General features: G+C 36.4%; 1 protein-coding gene across 3 annotated transcripts in view; it reads right to left on the bottom strand.

Moving 5' to 3' along the window:
- DACH2 (dachshund family transcription factor 2) overlaps positions 1-17804 on the bottom strand; it is a gene marked incomplete at both ends in the record, with an annotated part of 854168 nt that overhangs the window by 261727 nt on the left and 574637 nt on the right. For all 3 annotated transcript variants that reach the window (XM_080794934.1, XM_080794935.1, XM_080794936.1), the window contains one exon: positions 12013-12144. In XM_080794934.1, coding sequence (XP_080651060.1) covers positions 12013-12144 — 132 coding nt within the window. The remainder of the gene's footprint in view (positions 1-12012; positions 12145-17804) is intronic.

The following is a 17804-nucleotide window of genomic DNA, read 5'->3' as shown; positions in this document are numbered from 1 at the left end:
CTTTTTCTGCATCTGTTGGAAGGATCATATGGTTCTTACCCTTTCTTTTCTTAATACAATGTATCACATTGATTGATTTGTGAATATTGAACTACAATTGAAGCCCAGGAATAAATCCCACTTGATTGTAGTGAGTGATTATTTTAATGTAATATGGGATTCAGATTGCTAGTATGTTATTGAGAATTTTTACATCTATGTTCATCAGGGATATTGGCCTGTAGTTCTCTTTTTTAGTGGGGTCTTTATCTGATTTTGTATCACAGTAATGCTAGTTTCATAAAAGGAATTTGGAATTTTCCTTCCTTTCCTGTTTTGTTTTTGTTTTTTTGAACAGTTTGACAAGAATAGGTATTAAATCTTCCTTAAATGTTTGGTAGAATTAACCCTTCAAGCCATCGAGCCCTGGACTTTTGCTTTTTGGGAGTTTTTGATTACTGATTCAATTTCTTTACTGGTTATAGGTCTGTTCAAGTTTTCTATTTCTTCCTGTTTCAGTTTTGGTAATTTATATATTTCTAGGAATTTATCTGTTTCTTCTAGGTAGTCCAATTTGTTGGCATATAGTTTTTCATAATATTCCCTTATAATTGCCTTTTTTGTGGTATTAGTTGTTATTTTTCCTCTCCTATTTGTGATTTTATTTTTTGGGTCCTTTCTCTATTCTTTTTTGCAAGTCTGGCTAGGGCTTTATAATTTTTTAAAAACTTTTTAAAAGGTACTAACTCCTCTTTTCATTGATCTTTTTTACTATCTTTTTTGTTTGTTCCTAGAGGATTTTTTATGCACTAATTTTTATTATTTCTTCCTTCTGACGGCTTTAGGCTTCATTTGTTTTTCTTCTTCTAGCTCCTTTAGGTGCAAGGTAGGATATTTAAGATTTTTCTTGCTTTTTAGCATATGCCTGTATTGCTATATATGTCCCTCTTATAGCCACTTTTGCTGCATCCCAAAGGTTTTGGACTACTGAGTCTGCATTTCATTTCTTTCTTTTTTTTTTTATTTCATCTCTTATTTCCTGGTTGACACATTCATTGCTTAACAAGAGGTTGTTTAACCTCCATATATTTGTGGTCTTTCCAGTTTTTCTTGTGGTTGACCTCAAGTTACATAGCTTTGTGAACAAGAAATATGCATGGTATTATTCAATCTTTTTATAGTTTTTGTGGCCTGATTTGTGACCTAGGATGAGATCTATTCTGGAGAATGTTCCATGTACACTCAAAAATAATGCATATTCTGCTGCTTTAGGATGGAATGTTCGACTATATCTGTTAAGTCCACCTGGTCCAGTGTTATTCAAAGCTATTGTCTCTTTTTTTATTTTTCTCTTTAGGTGATTGTCTATTGAAGTAAGTGTAGTGTTAATGTTCCCTACTATTTTTGTATTATTATTCTTTATATTTGTTATTAATTATATATATATGTATATATATATATACACATATGCATACACACACATATATAAGGTTGTATATATGTATGTGTGTGTGTGTGTGTGTGTATATATATATATATATATATATATATATATATATATATAAAGATTTTATTTACTTATTGGACAGAGAGAGAGAGAGCTCACAAGTAGGGGGAGCAGCAGGGGGAGAGGGAGAAGCAGGCTCCCCACTGAGCAAAGAGCCCAATGTGGGATTCAATAGCAGGACCCCAGGATCATGACCTGAGCTGAAGGCAGATGCTTAACTGACTGAGCCACCCAGGATCCCCCTTAATTAATTATATTTGTTATTTGTTATTTGTTTTATATTTGTTATTTGTTTATATTTGTTATTTATATGTTTTTAATTTATGTATTTTAATTTATATTTATTTGTTATTAATTGTTTTTATATTTGTTATTAATTATTTTATACATTTGGCTGCTCCCATGTTGGGTACATAAATATTTATAATTATTGAATCATCTTGTTGGGTAGTCCCCTTTATTATGATATAGTGCCCTTCTTTATCTCTTTTTACAGTCTGGTTTAAAGTTTAGTTTCTCTGATATAAATATGGCTACTGAAGCTTTCTTTTAATGTCCATTTTTATGACAAATGTTTCTCCATTATTTCCCTTTCTATCTGCAAGTGGCTTTAGGTCTAAAATGAGTCTTTTGTAGGCAGCACATAGATATATATTTTTTTTATCCATTCTGACACCCTATATTTTTTTATTGGAACATTAATTCCATTAAAATTCAAAGTAATTTTTTTAATAGAGAGTAATTTGGGGAGGGACAAAGGGAGATGGAGAGAGAGAATCTTAAGCAAGCTCCACACTCAACACAGCCCAACATGGGGCTCAATCCCACAACTCTGAGATCATGACCTGAGCTGAAATCAAGAGTTGACACTTAAACAACTGGGCTACCCAGGGGCCCCAACATTCAAAGTCAGTATTGGTAGCTATGTATTTAGTGTCATTTTATTACTTATTTTGTCATTGTTTCTGGATATTTACCCTGTTCCTTTCTTGTCTTTGTCACTTTTGGTCTCACTTTTCCACTCAAAGAGTCCCTTTAATATTTCCTGTAGGGCTGGTTTAGTGGTCATAAACTCCCTTAGGTTTTGTGTGTTTGGGAAACTCTTGATCTCTTCTTTTATTATAAATTATAGCTTTGCTGACTGAAGAAGATTATGCTGAGATTAAACCTTGCTGAATAGAGTAATCCTCACTGCAGTTTTTCCCATTCAGCACTTTGAACATAGTATGCCACTCCCATCTGTCTTGCCACGTTTCTGTTGAGAAATCTCCAGCTAACTTTATGTGTCTTCCCTTCTAAGTTAGAGACTTCTTTGCCTTGCTTCTTTTAAGATTTATTTTTTCTTTATCAGTATATTTTGCAAATTTAGTTACCATATGTTTTGTTGTGGGTCCACTTTTGTTGATTTTGTTGGGAGTTCTCTGTGCTTCCTGGATTTGAATGTCTTTTTCCTTCCCCAGATTAGAAAGTTTCAGCTATTGTTTCCTCAGTTAAGTTTTGTGTCCCCTTGTCATTCTCTTCTTCCTCTGGGACTCCTGTAATATGGATGTTATTACGTTTGATGAAGTCACTGAATTCCCCAAGGCTGTTCCTGTGTTCCATACTTCTTTCTCGCTATTGTTCAACTTTATCATCCTCTGTTATTTTATCTTCTATATCACTATTTATTCCTTTGCTTCTACCAGCCTTGTGTCCTTTGCATCAAGCCTTTTTCCAAACTCAATTATCACATTTATCATTTCTGAATATTTATTTTTTAACTCTTATTTCTGTGGTAAGGACCTCCCTGAAGTCTCCATTCTTTTCTCAGTCCCGGTGAATATCCTTTTGACTGTTGCTTTAAATTCTCCATCAGACATGTTACTTACATCTATTTTGCTTAGATCTCCTGTTTCATTTGGGATGAATTCCTCCCTCTTGACAATTTGTCTGAATTTCTGTTTTCTTCTATGTGTTAGAAAAGCCCATAATGTGTCCTTTTTGTGAGATTAGTATCTTTAGGGAAAGAAGGCCATATAGCTTCCAGGGCCTGGTGCTTCAGGAATCGTCTTTGTTATGTGTTGCATACACACTGCTATTGTATTTTGGCTGCTTTACCCTTCAGGCCCATTGTTTGCAGAATTTCTTATTGACTGAAGTGGGCAATGTTTGGTTCCTGGGTAGAATGTGGAGATTTTAATTAAGTGTGTTCTTGTCTGCTTGTGGAATGAGAATAACATTTTCACTAGAACTGAAATCCTGCACAATTCTCTGGTCAGGAGATGTGGTGTAAGGAGGGGTTTCTGCTGGCCTTTTGGTGACAGAACCCACTGCGCTAGAATGAAGCAGTCTTTACTGAGAAAGGCAGTCCAACCAGAGCATAGGGGTATGGTTCTTGAGTTAAGCAAGTTAGGCAGCCATTGAGGGTGCTACATTGGTTCTGTCATCTGGCTCCTGCTTTACGCTTAAGGGCGGGTGAGGGAAAAGATACTGGCCAGCTCCTTTGTCCTTAGAAAGACTTCTGGAATGCTTCCTTTCAGGGATGCACTCCAACATGGGGAATAGTCTTCCCAGTATGTGTCCTAGGCACACATCAGATAGCTGTTCCCATGGCTCCTGCCCCAGGTTGTTTGTTTTCTCTCCAGGAGTATGGCAGTGGCCTCAAGGCTCTATTACAGCCATGTCCTCTGACCTTTAAATGACCAGTCTTTAAGCCCTGCTGGTTTCAAGAACTTACAAAAATCATCACCTCTTGTTTTCCCAGCCAACAGCTTTAGTAACATGTTTTCCTTGTGTGTTCCCCTGTGTCCTCTTCTGTCTTCTCTGTGACCATGGCTCCCACCCCTCTTCAGCACCTACTGTTTCCTCCCTATACTATGTCTTCACATTTCCTACCTTCTTCAATGTGTATTCTCTCTTTAAATGTGGAGTTTATTCTGTCCATCCTCAGGTTAATTTCTAGGGTATTTAGAATGATTTGATAGTTATCTTATTGTGTTCATAGGACAAGAGGAGCATAGGTTCCTCCTACTCCTCCACCATCTTCTCTCTTCTCCCCTCTTATGATCATTACTTTAAATTCTCTATCAGACATATTACTTATATCCATTTCACTTAGGGATCTTCCTGTAGTTTTGTCCTGTTCTTTCATTTGGGAAATATTCCTCTGTCTCTTCATGTTCTCTGTCTCTTTGTGTCTGTTTCTCTGTGTTAGGAAAAGTCAGCTGTATCTTCTGCTCTTGAAAGTAGTGACTAAGATTTACACTTTTAATAAGGTGGTGTTGGTCCTTTTCCAGAGATGATATGTCTCTGCTGCAGATACAAGGGCCAGCCTGGTCTGCTGTGCAAAGTACACACAGATGGAGCTCACTGTGCTAGCTAGTTTTGTGCACTGGTTTTCTTCCACAAGAACTCACAGTGGCTGTGTATGTACACTGAGGCCAGCTGGGGCCACTAAGTCAGAGCACAGTGTCTACATATTTTGTACACCTGTCATATTCCAAAAAGGATGCACAGCTGCTGCTGAGCTTGGGGAAGCTGGTGGATGCTCTGCAAATTGAGTGTGGATGGGCTGCATAATGCCTGCAAGTTTTGTGCACCAGTCCTGTTCCACAGGGATCAGGCCACCACTATGAAGGTCTGGGTTAGCTGGGGTCTGATTTGCAAAGTGTGTGAGTGGGGCTCATGATTTTAACAAGTTGCAAAATCATCAGCAGACAGTGACTGGGCACTGCTGAAGGACCGAGGCCCCACAAAGCATGCAGTTGGGAGATGTAGTGTTGGCAAAGTTTGCACGGGTCTTCTGGGAGAGAGGGCCCATAGCACTGGTACTTAGGCAGGCCAGGATAAGGGGTGGGGGTAAAGTGTAACTGAGTTTCCATGTGAATACTTATGCTGTGCTAGTTCCCTCAGGTAGCTGTGTGTGTATGCGGAGGTTGGAGGAGGGAAATGGAGCCTACCAACTTCTTTGTTCCTGGAGGAGTCTCCCAGTGAAAACTGTGACTCTGGGACCATGCTCTGTTATTAGTAAATAACTCTACCATATATTCTAGGCATTTTTCCAAATTGCTAGTTCTATGCTGCATCTCACAGGCAGTTTTTTGTGCTGTCTCTTTAGAGGTAGGAACTCAGTTTCTTCTGGCTCTCCCAGAGCTGAACCTGCTGATTTTTAACATTCCAGGCTTTAATTCCTGCTGCTGTATGAACTCATGAAATTCAGCCTCTCTGGTTTTTAGAGTCAATTCTATGGGGATTTTCCTCCCTCTGTAGCTGCGTGGTGTGAGGGTCTTTTTCTCTCCCCTCTCTGAAGCCATGGCTCCCACCCAGAAATGGCCCACAAGTTCATTCAGCTCCCCACTGCGTCTCCACCCTTCCTACCCTCTTTGATGTGATCTCTTCTCTCCATTTAGTTGTAGAGTTTGTTCTGCCAGTCTTTGTGTTGTTCTCTGGGTTATTTACATTGACCTGAGTGTTATCTAGTTGTATTCATGGAACAAGGCAAGCTTAGGGTCCTCCTGCTCCACCATCTTGCCCAGAAGTCTGTGTGTTCTACTTCTGTCAAAAATGCTGTTGGCATTTTGATAGGGTTTGCATTAAATGTTATATTGCCTTAGGTAGTACAGACATTTTAACAGTATTGGTTCTTGCTATCCATGAGCATCGAATATCTTTCCACTTGCTTGTGTCATCTTCAATATCTTTTCTTAATGTTTTCTGGTTTTCAGAGTACAGATCTTTCACCTAGGGAGCTTAAGTTTATCCCCAGATATTTTATTGTTTTTGGTGCAATTTTGTATGGGATTATTTCTTAATTTATCTTTCTACTACTTCATTATTAATGTATAGAAATGCAACAGAATTCTATTTATTATTGTGTTCTGCAACTTTACTGAGTACATTTATAGGTTCTAGAACTTTTTAAAAGTAGAATCTTTGAGTTTTTCTGTATATGGTATTGTGTCATCTGCAAATAGTGGAAATTTTGTTTATTCCTTACCAATTTGAATCCTTTTTATTTCTTTTTCTTGTTTGATTGCTGGAATGATGACTTCCAGTACTATACTGAATGAAAATGGAGAGTGGTCATCCTTGCCCTGATCTTAGAGGAAAAGCTCTGTTTTTCACCATTGAGTAAGGTGTTATCTGTGGGTTTTCATATACAGCCTTCATTATGCTGGGCTATGTTGCCTCTAAACCTACTTTGTTGAGGTTTTGTGCCATGAAGGAATATTGTACTTCATCAAATGCTTTTAGTGCATCTATTGAAATGGTCATATGGTTTTTATTCTGTCTTTTGTTAATGTGATGTATCACATTGGTTGATTTTATATTGAACCACCCTTGCATCCCAAGAATAAATTCCCACTTGACTGGATTTTTTATTTTTATTCTTTAAGGCAGTTGGTGTGTTTTAATTGGTTGGTTTAATCCATTTATATTTAAGTAATGAATAAGTAATGACTTACTCTTGCCATCTTGTGAATACTTTTTTGTTTTAAACTTGTTCAGTCCTTGTCTTCCATTGTTGCCTTCCATTGTTATTTGTTAAGTTGTTTTGATAGTGATTTGCTTTGATTCTTTTCTCTTCATCTTTTGAATATCTATTATAGTTTTTAACTTCCTGTTTAACTTGGGTTTGTATACAATATGTATATTATTTATATATATATTTATTTATTTAGGGAGAAGCAGACTCCCCAATGAGCAGGGAGCCTGATGCAGGACCCTCTGATCATGACCTGACTGAAGGCAGATCCTTAACTGTCTCAGCCACCCAGGGGTCCCTGCAATGATGCTGTTTCTAAACAAGTTCTGAGGTGTTAGGGGTGAGGATTTCAATATATCTTAATTTTTTAATTAACTTAATTTTTTTTCAGTGTTCAATATATCTTTTTAAGGGGCACAATTCAACCCATAAGAAAAAGTGAGTTAAAAAAATCATAGATGCCATATGCTGGACCCAGACTCAGTTGGTCCCTTCTTTCCTGAGTTGTTCTCACACTACCTGGGTTGATCAGTTTCTCAAATTACTTACAGAGTTTTCTAGTGTTTAGCAACTACTCAACTGCCTTGCACTTCAATAAAATTTTTATTTTAAGTAGATAATAATTTAACTTCTTTTTTTCCCCTTACATTCAGTTAGCCAGTATGCAGTACACTATTAGTTTTTGAAGTAGTGTTCAACTAATGAATCATTGAAAAATTTAACTTCTATTACATACAAAAACTCTCCACTTTTACTTTCCCACACACCTTTTTTGTTTTTGTAGTCAGAATTTGCTTCTTATATTGTGTATTCATTAACAAATTTTTGTCTTTTCATTTTTATTTTTATATTTTATTTATTTTTATTTTTTAAATTTCTTTTCAGTGTACCAGAATTTGTTGTTTATGCACCACACCCAGTGCTCCATGCAATACATGCCCTCCATAATACCCACCACCAGGCTCACGCAACTTCTGACCCCCTGCCCCTTCAAAACCCTCAGACTGATTTTCAGAGTCCATAGTCTCTCATGGTTCATCTCCTCCTCCAGTTTCCCTCAATTCCCTTCTTCTCTCCAACTCCCCATATCCTCTGTGTTATTTCTTATGCTCCACAAATAAGTGAAACCATATGATAATTGACTCTCTCTGCTTGACTTATTTCACTCAGCATAATCTCTTCCAGTCCCGTCCATGTTGATACATAGTTTAAAATTTTCTTTTTTTTATTATGTCTGGTTAGTCACTGCATAGCACATAATTAGTTTTTGATGTAGTGTTCAGTGATTTATTAGTTAAGTACAATTATGTATGCACCATTACAGTGTTACATCAACCTGCATTTATCTATTCATTTACCTTTACCAGTGATATTTATGCATTCCTGTGATTTAACACTGCTGTTTTTATTGTGTTTTCATTTTATTTTAAGAACCCCCTCAAGCATATCTTGTAAGGGAATTCTAATGGTGAAGAACTACTTCAATTTTTGTTTATCTGGAGAAAACTTTATATTTTTCCTATATGTTTGAAATATTTTTCCACTTACTGTATTTTTGGTGGTAAGTTTCTTTTAGTACTTTAAATATACCATCCTATTCTCTTCTGCTCTGCAAAGTTTCTACCAAGAAATCTGCTTATTGTCTTATGGTGCTTTCTTCATATGTAACAAGTTGACTTTTCCCTTGATACTTTCAAATATTCTCTCTGTCCTTGATCTCTGACAAATTGATTACAATGTATCTCAGTGTAGTCTTCTTTGCATTGATCATATTTGAGGATTTTTGAGCCTCATTAACCTGGTTGTCAATTACCCTCACTAGATTTGGAATTTTTCAGTAATTATTTCTTTAAAAAAGCTTGTTTCCCCCTTTCTCTCTCTTTTTCTCCCCCCTGAAACTCCCGTAATGCATATATCAGTGCAAGAGAAACAATATAATCTGATATTCTGTAAATCCTGTAGGCTTACTTTCCCCTATTTCATTTTTTTTCCAATTTCTACTCTGACTGGAAAATTTTAAATGACCTATTTTCAAGTTTGCATTTTCTTCCTTCCTGATTGACTGTGTCTAATATTGAAGTTTATATCATATTTTCTGTTTCTTTCATTGTATTCTTCAACTCCAGAATTTCTTCCAGAATCTCTTATTGACTTCTACTTCTGTTGAACTCCTCATTGTGTTCATGTATTGTTTTCCTGATTTCCTTGAGTTAGGTAAGAGTTTTCTCTTATAATTTATTCAGCTTGCATAAAACAATTATTATGTAATTATTATTTGAATTCTTTGTCAGGCAATTCACCACAGATCTTCATTTCTTTAGAGTCAGTTTATTTAAAAAAATTTATTCCTTTTGCGTGGTGTTTTATTGATTGTTTATCTTCTTTCTGACTTTGAATTGCTATCTGCATATTTGAGGCAGTAGCATCTCTTTCAGATTTTATGGACTCACTTCAGTAAGGAAAGACCGTCATGTGCAGGTGGATGCAAAGACATTGGCTGAGTGGGGTGTGGCAGCTCTGGCTCTAGGACAGTGAAATGACAGCTCCAAATCTAGGAATGGGGAGGCACAACATTGTTGACTTTGTGCAATTCCATCAGCTGAGATCGCCATTGGCAAAGACTGCCAGGTTCTTTGACAGACAAATCTGTGGTTGTCTGTGGTGGCAGTGAGAGCTGCTGGAGTACTCAGTGGAGAAGACTGCTGAGGTCTACCTGTGCTCCAATAACCCATGAGGGGAAGTTATGGCAAAGGGGATCTCTCCTGATAACACACTCTATTGTGCATATACACACATGGCAGTAGTGCTCATTTATAGACTTCAAAAATCTCAAGGACTTCATATAAATATGTATTATTATTATTATCATCATTATAAGTATTTTTATATCTGCTTATCTTCAGTACATCAAGATAAGGATAAATTGCCATCTTAAAGCTCAAGCACAGTGGCTAATCTAATTTCATTTCTACACCAAATATAACATTATACACAGATGGAAACCTAATACTTTATTTTATCACAATGATGGATGGATGGAGTTAGGACAGATTATATTTAGCCAGGAAAATTAACTACTTACTAAGTTAGAAATTAGGTAATCAGTACATCTCTCAAAATGTCTTTATTTTCCTGTTATAGAGTAACAACTTAAAAGTTTTATAGTTTTTCATAAACTGGTATACCTAAGAAAAATATGACAGAAATTACTGCTTGAACTCCCATTAATTTTTATTGATAAAAATATATTTATATACCAGAGGTTTCCTGTCAAATGTGGTCATTTCTAAGGCACTGTAAGATTTGAAAGCCAATATGAAGTAAGAGGTGTTAGGACTAGGAAACTGATCACCAGTTTATTAGTGTATCCTCATGATAAAAACAGCTTTTATTTGAAGGGTTTGATAAAATAAAATTTCTGCTACAAAATAGCATTAAAGAGGAGAAAGAATGTAAACAAAACAGACTCTGGACTTAACCAGACATGGGATTAAAACATACCTCTGACACTTACTAGCTTTGGGACTATGAGCAAAGCTGAACCACATTGTGCCTCTGTTTCCTGATTTGCAAAATAGAGTATTGAAAATGCCTTTTTTTTCTGGAAATTTGGTAATAATTAAATATGTTAGCACAGGAGATAGATGAATAAATGCTGCACAATACTGAGATTACAATTAACAATACTGTATTATACACTTGAAAGTTGCTAAGAGACTAGATCTTACAGGTTCTCACCATAAAAAAAATAATAATGTGATGTGATGGTGGTGTTAGATTAACGCTATGGTGGTATCATATTTCAATAGATAAGTGTAACAAATCAACACATTTTACACTTTAAACTTACACAATGTTATATGTCAATTATATCTAAATTTAAAAAACGGAACTAAAGAACAAACATGGGAGATAGTACATAATAACTGGTAACTTATTGTTATTATTCTTTGCTTAGTACTAATTTTAGTATTATCTATGTGTTGCTTACAGCTGCCACAAATTCAATAAAATAATGCATTTTTCCATTGATTTCCTGCTGTGAACACTGGTTGAAGCCCAGCCCTCATTCCATAATTCACTCTGAACGTTTCTATTTTAGATGAGGAGAGCTACACTGTATTAAAGTCAGAATATTTTATTATACTGATCTGAGTCAGTTATTTCCCTCGTTAATTACCCTGCTTTTTTCCCTCTAAAATAAAGTCCCCCTGTCCTTGAAATTCTAGGAACCTAAAAGAAGAGAGATAAGACCGCTACCCATCTACCTATCACATTATATTACATTTAGCTACAGAATTAGATCAGAAACCTTTGGCTTCTAAGACTATCTTTGGTTGCCCTTTCTTATTTCCCAATAAAATTAAGCCATATTTATTTATTCATTTATTTATGTATCCTTTAATGTATGTTGATATCTATAATCCAAGTTACTTTCAAAAGAGATCTGAGGGGCACTCTTATGATCAAAACCAAGGTAAAATTATCACAGGATAAAGGAGAAGAAACAACTGGCAAGAAGGGAGAAGATATTCCATTCCACAGGTATCTTTCTCTTCCTTTCTTCTGTCTTTTTCTTTTCTTTGCTTTCTCTTTGTTCTACTTCTTTTCATTAGCCCTTGCCAATGACCTGAGTATGCCAGTACCTTTACTTAGCTAAGGAGGTGTCAGTCCACCTAAAATGACTGCAGGTGAGCCAAGGTGGATTTTCAGAACTCTCAGTGGTACATTGTTGAGAGAAAGTTAAAGTAAGAAGCCTGGGGTGAAACTGAAGGGGACAACATTTAACAGGCTAAAGGTAAGGTAGCTAACACTATAAAAATTAGTAATTGATTCCACTACAAAAACAATGAAGGTAACTGCTTCCTGAAATGTAATTCTGATTTTAATGGTTTTCTAGTTTCACTGTACTAGTTAGAGGTAGGGTTAATCATCCTTATGCAATAACTACTCAAAATCAAAGTATACAAATTATTCTCTCCTCTCCCCCTCATACTTCCTCTCTCCAATCTCAGAATACATTAGCGAGAGTCACCTGTCTTGTAGTCCTGAAGACACTCACCAGTATTAGAATTAAGATCATCAGGCTCTGACTCAGTCCCATTTTGGTTTCCATTTCCCTGAAGAGTGTTTATTGCCATAAGCTTCATCTTCTGCAGCTTCATTGCCTCAGCCATTGCTGCAGCTGTTATACCTAAAACCAGAACAATCCCTTTTAAAATGAGGACCATTTCTTAATGTAATTTAAAGCTGGATACATTTCTTTAACAGACTTATGCTTCATAGCACAAACCAAAAGAAATCCCTTGACTAATTTGTGAATAATGTTCTTTACCTAGTAATGTTCAACTCCTGTTTTTTTTTTTTTAGTTCATCTTACAATGGATGGTTTAAAAATCTACAAAATCATTAAATGAATATTAAATTCCATCTAAAATAACATTGTCAGAGAAAGCATTGTGAAACACTTGAAGAAATTACTTTCTAGTGAATGTATTGTTGGGACTTCTGCTAAAGGATGAGCTGTCTTCCCTGTGAGAATTACCTTAGAAGGGAGGAGGGAGAGGAAGGAGAAAATGATTTCAGATTGTCTTTGTACCTTTTACCATTATCTTGCTTATACATTGAGGAACCAAATAAATGAAAACATGACAAGTAATCTCTGAAAATATGCCAGCCCCCACAGTATAATTACATTCTTTTGTATTAATATAAAGTAGTGTACCCCAGTGTTTATGGCAGCAACACCCACAATGGCCAAAATATGAAAAAAGTCCAGATGTCCATCAACAGATGAATGGATAAAGAAGATGTGTGTGTGTGTGTGTGTGTGTGTGTGTGTGTAGATAGATATATATAAAGAATATTATTCAGCCATCAAAAAGAATGAGATGTTGTCATCTGCAATAATGTAGATAGAACTAGAGGGTATTATGCTAAGTGAAATAAGTCAGAGAAAGAAAATACTATATAATTTCATTCATATATGGAATTTAAGATACAAAACTGATGAACAAAGGGGAAGGGAAGGAAAAATAAGATAAAAACAGAGAGAGGCAAACTATGAAACTCTTAACTATAGGAAACAAACTAAGGGTGAGCCATAGCAGGACTGCCACCCATAAAAGCACAGCAGCATATGTGGAATTGCAACATGAAATTGGCAGTTTACAAAATGCTGGGAGAAAACAAGAAACAGATCTGTTCATATGGATTTAGTAGCATATTGGGGGACCTTGAAAATGAGAGATCTGGGGAGGAAGCAAGATGACGGAAGAGTAGGGGACCTAATTTCATCTGGTCCCTTGAATTTAGCTAGATAACTATCAAACCATTCTAAACACCCATGAATTCAGCCTGAGATGTAAGGAAAAAAATATCTGGAACTCTATAAGTAGAAGTGTCTGCCTTTCGCAAGGCAGAAAGGGTGGAGAAGTGAATCTGAAGGGAGATATTGGAACATAAATGGAGAGGGGAGGGAGCCTCCATAAGCTGGCTACCAGAAAGTGATGTAGTCCCAGATGACAAAATCAGAACTGTTAGAAATCTGCTCCAGTGAGAGACATCCCTGTCTGAAAGGGGTTCAGGAAGATGAAAGGGGCAGAATTCTAAGTGGGTCAGTGTGGTTTCAGCATCCCAGGGGTCACAAAACTAATAGGGGTGACTGAGCCAGTAAAGTGCCCAAGCAGTAGAGTGGGGAAACTGGTTACTGTCAGTTAACTGAGCAGGGGGTAGGGGTGGAGGTGGGTAAGGGCTCTCAGCTCAGTCACCAAAAACTGCAAGCCAGGTCCAATTGGATGGCCACTCTCTGCCTGGGCACCAAGAAGTAGAATGATACTCAGGGACTTTTCACCATCCCCTGGGAGTAGTAGAGCAGGTATGTGCATCATCCCATGATAGCTCTCAGTGCCAAGGCCCTACAAAGGGCATTAACGCAGGATCCTGATTCCCCACAGGAGGATAGCCATGGGCACACACCACAGGAGTCTGCAGAGTTTAGCACAAACAAAAGTGAAGATTGTTTGTCTTGGAGTGTTTACTGAGGAGGAGAGACTGTGATCTTTTGGTTCTGAGGCTGGAGATCAGGGCATGGCCATTTTTATTTTGATCCTCTAAAGAGGCACAGAAAGCCTTCAAGAAAAAAAAAAAAAAGCTACACAGAGGACAACATAACCTGAATTCAACCCCCTGGCAAGAGGTGGTACAACTCTGCCCAGGCAAAGAAACCTGAGAAGCAGCACAGCAGGCCCCTCCCCTAGAAGAGCAGGTGCACAAGTTTACAGATCCCACAAGACTGTAAATCTCTAGTGCTGGAGGAAAATAGTATACAGAGCTTCAGGACTTTTCTCATGACTCATTTATCTTTTAGTCTAAATTTTTCCATTTCTTTTTTTTCCCCCTTTTTAACTAGTTTCTTATTTTATCTACTCTTCCATTTTATTTTTTTTAATTTTTTTCCTCTTCCATTTTAAAACACTTTTTAATTTTTTCAAAGATTTTATTTATTTATTTAACATAGAGAAAGCACAGCAGGGGGAGCAGCAAGCAGAGGGAGAGGAAGAAGCAGATTTGCTGAGCAGGGAGCCTGATGCAGGGCTCCATCCCAGGATGCTGGGATAATGACCTGAGCTGAAGGCAGATGCTTAATGACCGAGCCACCCAGACACCCCAGAAGCTTACAAATTATAGAGAAAAAGAGAATCTTGAGAGAAGCTCAAAACAAGAGGATCCTTACAGAGGGAAGAATATCAGACTGACATCATACCTATCCACAAAAACCTGGCAGGCCAGAAAGGGATGGCATCATATGTTAAGGGTACTAAATGGGAATAATATGAAGCTGAGAATACTTTATCCAGCAAGGCTATCATTCAGAATGGAAGGAAGGATAAAAATCTTCCAGGATAAACAGAAACTGAAAGAATTTGTGATCACTAAACGAACCCTGCAAGAAATATTAAAGGGGCTCTTGTAAGTGAAGAGAGAACCCAAGAGTAACATAGATGAGAAAAAAAAAAAAAAAGACAAACAATCTACAGAAACAGGGACTTTACAGGCAATACAATGGCACTAAACTCATATCTTTCAATAGTTACTCTGAATGTAAATGGGCTAAATGCTCCAGTCAAAAGACATAGGGTAGAAAATTGGATGAAAAGGCAGGACCCACCCATATGCTGTCTATAAGAGACTCATCTTAGACCTAAAGACACTTCCATACTGAAAGTGAAGGGGTAGAGAAATATTTACCATGTTAATGCACCTCAAAAGAAAGTTGGGGTTGCAATACTCATATGAGAAAAATTAGATATTAAACCAAAGACTATAGTAAGAGATGACATGTATCATACTTGAACTGTTTATCCAAGAAGAAGATCTAACGATTGTAAATATTTATGCCCCCAACATGGGAGCAGCCAATTATATAAACCAATTAATAACCAACAAGAAGAAACACATTGGTAATAATACACTAATAGTAGGGGACGTCAACATCCACTTACAGCAACTGACACATAATCTAACCAGAAGACCAACAAAGAAACAAGGACTCTGAATGATATATGAACCAAATGGACTTCACAGATATATAGAGAACATCCCAAATTAAAAAAAACCAGAATCCTCATTCTTCTCAAGAGCACATGAAACTTTCTCCAATATAAATCACATACTGGGTCACAAATCAGGTCTCAGCTGTTAGCAAAAGATTGGGATTATTCCCTGAATATTTTCAGACCACAATGTTTTGAAACTTGAACTCAAACACCAGAGGAAATTTGGAAGGAACTCAAACACTTGGAGGTTAAAGAGCATCCTACTGAAGAATAAATGGGTCCACCAGGAAATTAAAAAAGAATTTTAAAAAAATTCATGGAAACTAATGAGAATGAAAACACATATGATCAAAACCTATGGGCTATAGCAAAAGCAGTCCTAACAGGGAAGTACATTGCAATATGAGCCTCTCTCAAAAAATTAGAAAGATCTCAAATACACAAACTAACATTATACCTAAAGGAGCTGGAGAAATAACAATACATAAAGTTTAAATCAAACAAAAGAAATATTAAAGATTAGAGCAGAAATCAATGAAATAGAAATCAGAAGAACAGTAGAACAAATAAACAAAATTAGAAGTTTTTTTCTTTGAAAGAATTAAAAACATTGATAAACCTCTTGCCAGACTTACTTGAAAGAAAAGAGAAAGGACTGAAATTAATTAAATCATGAATGAAAGTGGAGCGATCATGACAAATAGAAAGGAAACAGACAATTTTAGGAACATATTATGAGCAAAAAATATATCAACAAATTGCGCAATCTGGAGAAATGGATGCATTCCTGGAAACTTACAAAATACCAACACTGGAATAAGGAGAAACAGAAAATCTGAGTAAACCAATAAATAGCAAACTGAAGCAATAATCAAAAACCTCCCCAAAAAATGACAGTCCAGGACCAGATGGCTTCACAGGGGAATCATACTAGGCATTTAAGGAAGAAATAATACATATTCTACTGAAGATGTTTCTAAAAATAAAAATGGAAGGAAAACTTCCAAACTCATTCTATGAGGCCAGCATTACCTTGCTCCCAAAAGCAGACAAAGACTCCATCAAAAAGGATAATTACATACCAATATCCCTGATGAACATGGTTGCCAAAATACTCAACAAGATACTAGCCAATAGGATCCAACAGTACCTTAAAATATTTATTCACCATGACCAAGTGAGATTTATTCCTGGGATGTAAGGGTGGTTCAACATTATCAAATAAATCAACACACTAAAGCACATTAAGAAAAGAAAAGATCCTCTCAATTGATGCAGAAAAAGCATTTGACAAGATAGAGCATACTTTCTTGATTAAAACTTTTCAAAGTATAGGGATAGAGGGAACAAACCTCAATATTATAAAAGCCATCTATGAAGAGCCCACAGTGAATATAATTCTCAATAGTGAAAAACTGAGAACATTTCCCCTAATGTCAGAACATTGGCAGGGATGCTCACTCTAACCACTGTTGTTCAACATAGTACCTAGCCTCAACAATAAGACAACAAAAAGAAATAAAAATTATTCAAATTGGCAAAGAATAAATTAAACTCTCATGCTCCACAGATGGTATAATACTTTATGTGGAAAATCCAAAAGACTTCACCCCAAAATTGCTAGAACTCATACAGCAATTCAGCAAGATAGCAGGATACAAAATCCATGCACAGAAATCAGTTGCATTTATATACACATTGTTACTGAAGAAAGAGAAATTAAAGCATAGATCCCACTTACAACAGCACCAAAAACCATAAGATAACTAAGATAAACCTAATCAAAGAGGTAAAAGATCTATACCCTAGAAACTACAGAATACTTATGAAAGAAATGGAGGACGAAACTAAGAGAAAAACATTCCATATTCATGGATTGGAAGAATAAATATTGTTAAAATATCTTTGCTACCCAGAGAAATCTACACATTCAATCAATCCCTATCAAAATACCATCAACATTTTTACAGAAGTATAACAAACAATCCTAAAATTTGTATGGAACCAGAGAAGACCTTGAATACCCAGAGGAATGTTGAAAAAGGAGACGAACCATGAAAGACTGTGGACTCAGAAACAAACTGAGGGTTTTGGAGGGGAGATGGGTGAGAGGTTGGTGAGCCTGGTGGTGGGTATTATGGAGGGCACATATGGCATGGAACACATATGGCATGGAACATTTTATTTTTATGTTTTTTATCTTTAAAATTTTTTCTTTTAAATTTTCTTTAAGTTCCAGGAAGTTATCTGACAGTGTAACATTAGTTTCAGGTGTACAATTCAGTGATTCAACACT

This window comes from Martes martes (genome assembly GCF_963455335.1).
Source record: "Martes martes genome assembly, chromosome: X".
NCBI classification, from domain to species: Eukaryota; Metazoa; Chordata; class Mammalia; order Carnivora; family Mustelidae; genus Martes; species Martes martes.
The sequence above is the reverse complement of the archived record's forward strand: the minus strand, read 5'-3'. Positions and strand labels throughout refer to the sequence as shown.